This window comes from Eleutherodactylus coqui, chromosome 8 (assembly GCF_035609145.1).
Source record: "Eleutherodactylus coqui strain aEleCoq1 chromosome 8, aEleCoq1.hap1, whole genome shotgun sequence".
NCBI classification, from domain to species: domain Eukaryota; kingdom Metazoa; phylum Chordata; class Amphibia; order Anura; family Eleutherodactylidae; genus Eleutherodactylus; species Eleutherodactylus coqui.
In genome coordinates this window covers 136,093,003-136,101,225 of record NC_089844.1, presented here as the reverse complement: position 1 = coordinate 136,101,225, position 8,223 = coordinate 136,093,003, and the positions used below count along the sequence as shown (strand labels likewise).

General features: G+C 46.1%; 1 protein-coding gene across 2 annotated transcripts; it reads left to right on the top strand.

Annotated features, from left to right (window-relative positions):
* Positions 1 to 153: 153 nt before the first annotated feature.
* On the top strand, positions 154 to 7,881 carry NUBP2 (NUBP iron-sulfur cluster assembly factor 2, cytosolic). Of its 2 annotated transcripts, none has more exons than XM_066576493.1 (7): positions 154 to 199; positions 2,221 to 2,339; positions 2,835 to 3,033; positions 3,282 to 3,436; positions 5,317 to 5,427; positions 5,824 to 5,893; positions 7,379 to 7,881. In XM_066576493.1, the coding sequence occupies exons 1-7, from the start codon at positions 184 to 186 to the stop codon at positions 7,519 to 7,521; spliced, it is 813 nt and encodes a 270-aa protein (XP_066432590.1). In that variant the 5' UTR covers positions 154 to 183; the 3' UTR covers positions 7,522 to 7,881. The 2 variants fall into 2 exon arrangements, with proteins under 2 accessions (XP_066432590.1, XP_066432591.1); XM_066576494.1 differs by lacking the exon at positions 154 to 199 and adding an exon at positions 289 to 307.
* Positions 7,882 to 8,223: the final 342 nt, after the last annotated feature.

Genomic DNA, 8,223 nt, shown 5'->3' with positions numbered 1-8,223 from the left:
GGTATTGAAAACATGTGACTGTCATCTCTAACGTGATTGGTTAAAATAGCCCCCGCCTATCGAACGTTGCGTTACTTTGTAAATGAACGAATCAACCAATGGGAGAAAGAGAGTAATGTATATTTACTGCTGATTGGGTAAAAGCAATGTCAGTCTTCAGCTATGAGGAAGTGAGTGTGCAGCATGGATACAGCGCCGGGTGAGCTCTCCTTTTGTAGTGGTGCTGTAGTGTCCGATCCGGAGCTCTGTACTCCTATGTTATGGCGTCCCCGGTAATTAGAAGACTATGAGCCGGACCTTTAAGCTGGTACAATACTGTCTCAGTCCTCTGTGTCTGGGTGACAAGTGTTGTGGCCACCATTCTGCTTCCTGTAGGGGCTGTCACCTGTTTTCATACACTCAACCGGCTTCAGGTTTTTTGGCTATGTCTGGCGGTCCCACTAAAATGAGTGGATCAGCGTTGCGAATGTGTGACCGCTGCTCCAATGATTCCGGGACGCCATACACTATCCCCACTTATATATGTGGCATGTGCCAGTGAATAAGATGGCAGATTTACCATTTAAAGGACTCTATCGCCAATGTTTCATTATTAAAGGGGTTGTTTGGTTATCGGACGCTCCGGCTTCGATAGCGCCTCCTGCGTTAAAAGCAAGTATATTTACTCTTCCGCGTCTGATGGGATCTAGTGCTGTGGTCCCAGTGATTGATGTGACAGATGATGTCACAGAAAATCAAGTGCCCGCTGCAGCCAATGAGAGGCTACTGGTAACCGTCCCTGCACCCCTGGCATCATGACACTCAGGATGGGAGCACTGATGCCAGGAGAACAGCAGTCACCTGATTTCATGTGACGTCATGCGTTGCAGCAATCACCGGGACCACAGCGGGGTTATCCGATAACCAGGCAACCCCTTTTAATTCCAACGCAACATTTTTCTGATCTGTTTTTAGTTTCTGATTGTAGAACTTTTAATTCTGTTCTCTATACATGACTATAGGGGGAGGGGTGGTCATCTTGTCTGATTATATTTGACAGCATTTAGAGAGCTGCTTTACAGCAGCCTCATAGGCCATTCACACAATAGGAGGGGACCCATTGACTTGTATAGAGGACTGTTCTAGACATGTCCTATGACCTGTGCAGAGGTCATTGTGAAGGGAGGGGAGCAGATAGTCAGTTTATAACTACTGTGACTAGAGGATCCTGTGTTATCTACATATAGGTGTTACCTCTCGGTGTAATCCTGCCTGTGATGTTAGTGAGATGACTGCTGAAAAGTTTTCTCTACAGATCAGGAAATATCAGACTAGTATTGGGGTCTGTGGTGTGTGTGTGTGTGTGAGATATAATTTTTTTTTATCTCTTGTGATCGAAAATTTTAAAATAAATCACCAAAAACACATAACAAATAGAGGGGGACCAGGAGCTGATGCTGGCTGTTTATTGTAGCTGACACCTGCAGGCAACAGCTGTGATCAGCACCCATGCTGGTCTCAGCTATTGACTTTATTAAATGCCCCAACCAGAATTCATGGGCGCCAAATGGCCCAACCATAATGAGATCGCAAGGTTGTCATGGCAGCCGGGGGCCTTCTGAAAGCCCCCAAGGTTGCCACTGCAGATTGCCTATTGAGCAATTCCTATACTGGGGGGGGGGTAACTGGAATAATTCCCGGATCACCGAGTCTTCTGGAGTGACTATAACATGTAATATTGTATCACTCAATGAAAGGCATCCGGACCTATCTTGCACTCTATTATTGAATTCTCATCACCACGTCCTCAGGCAGAGCGTTCCATAGTCTCACTGCTCTTACAGTAATGAACCTCCTGTAATACTACTCTAACAATGCAATGGAAATGTCAGGCTGGCTGCGGCTTCTCCAACAAAGTCAGCACTTTGCCAAGAGTGGGACTGGGGACAATCAGCTGATGGCCCCGCGCCCCACATTCTTAAAGGGTTGCACATTTTGGCTCAACCCTGGAAAATCCCTTAAACTTTACTTCACTGAAATCTTAAACTTCAGGGCTGACAGCCATCTCTACCCTCTTTCCCATGGTGCAGGTAGCTGAGATATGAGGTGGTGTTTGCAGGGTCCTCACACTATAGAGCTGCGGGTAGAGGATAACATAATATCAGCAAACCCCCTTTACGGTTTTCGGCTTCTACCACAGTATGTGTGACTATCTGATGACTATCATGTTTCCTCCTACAGAAAGCGGTAATCTGGCCGGCGTGCGGCACATCATTCTGGTGTTGTCGGGGAAAGGCGGCGTTGGCAAAAGTACCATCTCCACTCAGATTGCTCTGGCATTACGCCATGCTGGGAAGAAGGTGAGTGCCTTAGAGCAGGTGCACACAGCAGATTGGGCATGAAATCCACTTGGATTCTGCATGAAGCACACGCCACCTATATAACATAATTGATAGCCAATCCTCCGGATATGCCATCAATAGGAGCTCGACAGGGTCCAATATCCGGCATCCGTGTCTATTAGTCGATGTTAAAGGTCATCAATAGTTGATTGCTGTGGGCCTGCCTCCTGGGATCTCTGCCAATCATCTGATTGCCAGGCCTGCTGTCAGCACTGCAGCAGCCTGGTTTACTGGTGCAGGCACAGCTCCCATTAGACTCAGTGCAATACCATGAACCCTGCAGCCCCTTCAAACAACTGGGCGGCATGGGTGCTGGTAGTGAGACCCCCACTGATCAGATATTGTTGACCTATGAGGATCTGCCATCAGTTTGTAATACCCAGATAAGCCCTATAACTGCTCATCTATGTGATATAAGTTGGCTGGTATGTTAATCTATGGATGTCTTTATAGGTTGGCATACTGGACGTAGATTTGTGTGGGCCCAGTATACCCCGCATGCTGAATGCACATGGCAAGGACGTCCATCAGTGTGACAGCGGCTGGGTACCAGTGTATGTGGACCAGGAGAAGAGCATCTCGCTCATGTCTATTGGCTTTTTGCTGGAACGTCCTGATGATGCCGTGGTATGGAGGGGACCGAAGAAGAACGGTACGAAGGGCGAATACCGAAAATACCAGTCTGTTTCATATGACGCCATTCAAAACTGTCTTGGCACTATATTGACAGCGGGCATGAGGGAATAGCCGGTTGGTAATACTTGGGTCGTACCAGTCCATAAATTAACTAGTATTAATCAGATGTTACTAATGATGTGGGTGGAGAAACTCTATATTGTAATTCTAGTTAGGAGGACTTTTTTCTAATGCTTTGCCTTCATGTCTCCATCTGACTTCTAGCGCTGATTAAACAGTTCGTGGGTGATGTATCCTGGGGAGATCTGGATTTCCTTATTGTTGACACTCCACCGGGAACCTCTGATGAACACATTTCCACTGTGGATGCTCTGAGGCCTTTTAATCCGATGGGAGCTGTAGTGGTGACCACACCTCAGGTGCTTCATGCTGAACCAAAGCTTGACATGTCATTCATTCATTTATTTCATTCATTCCAGAATCTTCTCCTATATGTACGTCCTGGGTGTGTTGGGTTTTGTATAGAACGGGATTGAGAGCCAAGCCTGCTTCATACATGGCTGGTGTAAGGTGTCTTTGACAGCTGACACCTGGCTGCAACAGCGGCGGTCAGCGTTCATGCTGATGCCGGCTGTTAAACTTTAAATGCACCGTTTGGCGTTCGGGGGTCCTGATCAGACACGTACCCCACCCCCCATGATGAGATGTCTTCCATGTAGACCCAAATGCCAGTTATTAAACCCTTGGATGAAACTCCGTATATCAGGAGTCTGATGAGTACAAGGAGATCCGCGGTGCAGGGAAGTAACTTCCAGTCTGTGGAACACACAGTGACTTCTGAACACTTCCGGTTTTACGTGCGCCATCTTGAACGTTACCCCTACACCTGCCACCAATGAAGTGCATTATTGTTATTTGTAATTACTTTTTTATTTATAAATGTCTGCAACCTCTAAGGCTGGCGGCACTCGACCGGGTCGGAACCCGCGTGCGGCAGCCCGCAGCAGAATCCGGCCCTGTGCCCGGCCGGCATCCACACGTACCTGTAATTTTTCTGTACTGTGGATGGTTCAGATGGCTTGCCATCGGACATGCACAATACAGATTTTTTTTCCTGCTTCATTGCTAGTCGATAACATGGAATCCACGACCTTTCCGCAATGTCTATTGCTGAAGGGCCGTGGGTTGGACGGCTTCCATTGACTGACATTTGCGGCGGATTCTGCAATGCAAATCTGTCCGTTTGCAGGCGGCCCAGTCTCGCACAGGCCGTTTTTACAGCGTTTAACGCAGCATTTTAAACGTCCCGCTAAACGCTGTAAAATGCTTCCCTTGATCTCAGATGAGCATTTTAGCGCGGCGATTTTCAAATGCTGTTTGCTCCATTTTAGTGCGTTTCCGACTTTTTTTTTTTTTTTTACACACCTCATTACCCATTGCATCGATGAGATGCGTTACACGCTGTTGACCACGTCTGAAAACGCCGTGTTTTAAGACTCCTGTGTGAGAGCAGCCTTAGTTTGTATAACTGCTTGATGAAGGGGGCTATGTTGCAGTTACCCCTGAAACGCATTGCACAGCGGATCTCCTTGCACCTATCTGACTCCTGATATTAAACCCTTTGATGAAACTTCTGTGTGTCTGGCATTTGGGTCTACAATAATTTCCAAAAAAGGGTTTCTAGTGTGTAAAAGTGGAAAGACCTAAATAAAAAATAAAATTTTGGTAATTATGTAATCATACCGACCCAGTAAAAAAAAAAAAAAAATTATTTCCTTCATGCTGTAAAAAGAGGAATCCCCAAAAAACAATGGCAAATTTGAGGCGTTTTTTTTTTTTTTGTTTTTTTTTTTTTTCCCCCTCCCTGCCCTCCAAAAAAAAACTCGTTTCCATCGGTACAATTTTTGGGTACATATAATGTACTGGTAAACTTTAGTTCGCCTCACAAAAAACAAGCCCTTATACGGTTATGTTGACTAAAAAATTTTTTAAAAAACCATGACTTTTGAAAAGTGGAGATGAAAGTACCCCAAAATTCTTTGCGTCCTTATGGCTAAAATAGGCCATGTCTTTAAGGGGTTAAACATTAAATATATTTGTTGTAGATCCCCTAGTTGGAGGACTATTTATCTGTTTCAGTGGAAGCTGGGTGAAATTCAAATTGGCTGCCCCCTACTTTCCCAGGCATGCCTGGATGGCATAGATGCCCGGTTAGGCAATAATGCCCTGCTGTGTTCTGTATCTGGTAACCTGCCTATTCATACGTATAAGTTTTCTCTGACTATTTGTATCGCTGCAGGCAGTGTCCGTTGGAGACGTGCGTCGTGAACTGACGTTCTGCAAGAAGATGGGGCTTCCAGTGGTTGGAGTGGTGGAGAATATGAGTGGCTTTGTTTGTCCCCACTGCACGGTGAGCTGAAGAGGGCAAACATGGGGATAATTGTGCGTCTGCCACCTAACCAGATGGGAGGGGTCGGAACCCTTGTTAGCACAGTGCGGGTCTAGGAGGTGGCACCTGTACCCATCATACATTTCTTGGCATATCCTATCCACGTGTCATAAATGTCTGTGATGGGAATAAGACTATGTTCACATCTGCGCCCACGGCTGCGTTGCAGATCGGCGTCAAACGCTGGACAGCTGAATATAGTCAATATTCCGACACAAAACGAGTCCATTCGGCCAGGGGATTTCGCTTTCCCCCATAATGGAGCAGGGAAACCGAATCCCCCACCACAGATGTGAACATGGCCTAAGCTTATGAGCAGTAAGTGTACTTATACATGCCGTCTCTGTCTTATCTTAGGAATGCACTAATGTATTTTCCAAAGGCGGTGGGGAGGAGCTCGCAAGACACGCCGGAGTCCCGTTTCTGGGTAACTGAAAGTCATTAGATTTCATTGTCTTCTAAGAAGGTTATAAAACCCTGGAGGGCAGTGGGATGTGTATAAGAGGAGCTTCCCCCAATGTGCAGGGGGGGGGGGGGTAGAATCAGAAGTGAACTGTGATAATTCTGATTGGTCCTCCGGGTGGATCCTGCTCCTAAAGAGTGTGCTTAGAATAATAAATTGATCTGCTATAGATGCAAATTCCTAATATGTATAAATGTAGTTTGACCACTTTCCTGCTGCATAATGTGAATATCTGTCATGTGGTCACAGAAGATTTATGGAACAGGTTCAGGAGCCAAATCAACTCCATACCTGGTGGATGAGCCGCCAGCAATAGCTGCAATTGGAGTTGGCACCAATTGCGGATGGTAACTATTTAGATGTTGTGGTCAAAGTTGACTGCAGCGTCTAAATAGGTAGATAGGGCAGGGGTCTTCTCTAGTGCCCCCATCACCTTCCCTCTGTTGCAGGATGCCAGTGGGTTAGCATGGCAGTCCAGAGCCTAGTGAAGGCTCCCAGGGCTGTCATGCTTTAATGCCTATTAAGCCTTGCCTGTGGCAATGGTAAGAACCCCCTCCTGTAAAATGATGCAATTTTTTATATTTTTCTTTTTTTTTCTCGCCCCACGTAAACATTTTTAAGTGTATTATATGGTACGTTAATTGCTACCTTCTTAAAAATTAAAACTCATCCTGTGAAAAAACAAGCCCTCATATGGCTAAGTCCACAGAAAAATAAAGTTATGGCTCCTGGAAGGCGGATTCAAAAATGAGATCAACCCTCTGATTGGCAGGGGTCCTGGGATTTGAACCAGCCATGTCAGCTTATGTAGCCGGATGCACAGAGCTCCGTACACCCTACAATGGCTTAAAGTAGCACTACAGACGCCATCCCTGTTCAAGTGCAGAAAAAAAGAGTTGCACAAGCAGCACTCCCTTATTGCCCACAGGGCGGGATCCAGCAGTGCAAAGCCACAAAAAGAGAACCCAGACTATAGTTCCAAGATAACCCATAAGAGACATATAGCCTGCGGCAGCACAACGATGCAGTAGAAAAGTAAAAAACGTTTATTCCTCCATTTCAAGCATGCAAGTATGCTTTGAAATGGAGGAATAAAAGTTTTTAACTTTTCTACTGCAGCGTTGTGCTGCCGCAGACTATGTATCTCTGTTTAAGTGAATGGGGCAGAGTCTGCACTACTAATCCGGAAGGCTGCACAGTGTGCATAAACTGAAGCAGCAGCCTGGCACATGCGGATTAGTGGGGGTCCCAGGTGGTGAACCCACACCCATTCGCTCTAGATGACCTATAGGCTGCCAATTGTCTATTCCTTTTAAAGGCCCTTTAACTGTCTAGGCAGGAGATTTGGAACTCTAACTATGAAGAACCTTCACTTTGTGAATTTATAGTCTACTCTGTACAGGTCACTTTACTAAAACTTTGTAACCCTACAAGTTCTTTCCTTTTCAGGTTGCGTTCCTCTCGATCCCCTGTTGACCCAAAGTCTTGAGCAGGGAAAGAACTTTATTCAGGAGTTCCCCAAGAGTTCAGCGTACTCGTCCATCACCAGCATTGCTCAGCAGATCCTGGACAGCGCCACACAGGGATCGTGACCCTGAAAATATCTGAGGACTTGTGTCATCTACTAGTGTAGATCATGTAGGGTGGACAGGTCATACTTCCCTTCCGGTACCTTATACCAGTGGTGGGACCTTCACTGTCATCTATGCAAGATCTTGTCGCCAGTCTGGCATTAGATAAAACTCTACAAGTATGTCTTCACAGTGTGGACTAGAGCAGTTGTGATTTCATATGCTGGGGAACGTGTAACCCCCCTTTATTGCCTTTACCATGCTACGCTCTACTTGAAGAGTGTCTCTTACCGCAGTACGACCACCTGAATGCACAGTCCAGCGGGCCACAATGTCGGCTAGTCCAGACCATAATTGCCATAATAAAGGATTGGTAAGGAATGGGTCATGGTTGTAGTCATTATAGGGTTTGTGCCAAGATGCAAAGTCCTCACCTAATACAGGAGAGGGGATAACTTTCTGGTCACATGGTTCATCTGCTGGGACCCTCATAATCCTCAGAATGGGGTCTCGAAAGTCTTGCATAAATGGAGCAGTGTTCAAGCATGCACAGTGCCATTCCATTCATCTCGGTGGGAGTGCCAGAGATCGTTGAGGGCTTTAACTTTATCTCTTGCGTTAAAATTTGTGCCGCAGAAGTGCACATGTGATGTCCTTGTAATCATTAAGGCATGGAAACTTGTGAGCTACAATGTCACACGGCCAACTTTACCCACATGACCT

Bases quoted from the DNA above. Each gene is read 5' to 3' on its own strand.
- NUBP2 (XM_066576493.1), top strand. The intron at 3,437-5,316 runs GTGCTTCATGCT...GTATCGCTGCAG, and splicing joins TAGTGGTGACCACACCTCAG to GCAGTGTCCGTTGGAGACGT. The intron at 5,428-5,823 runs GTGAGCTGAAGA...GTCTTATCTTAG, and splicing joins TTGTTTGTCCCCACTGCACG to GAATGCACTAATGTATTTTC.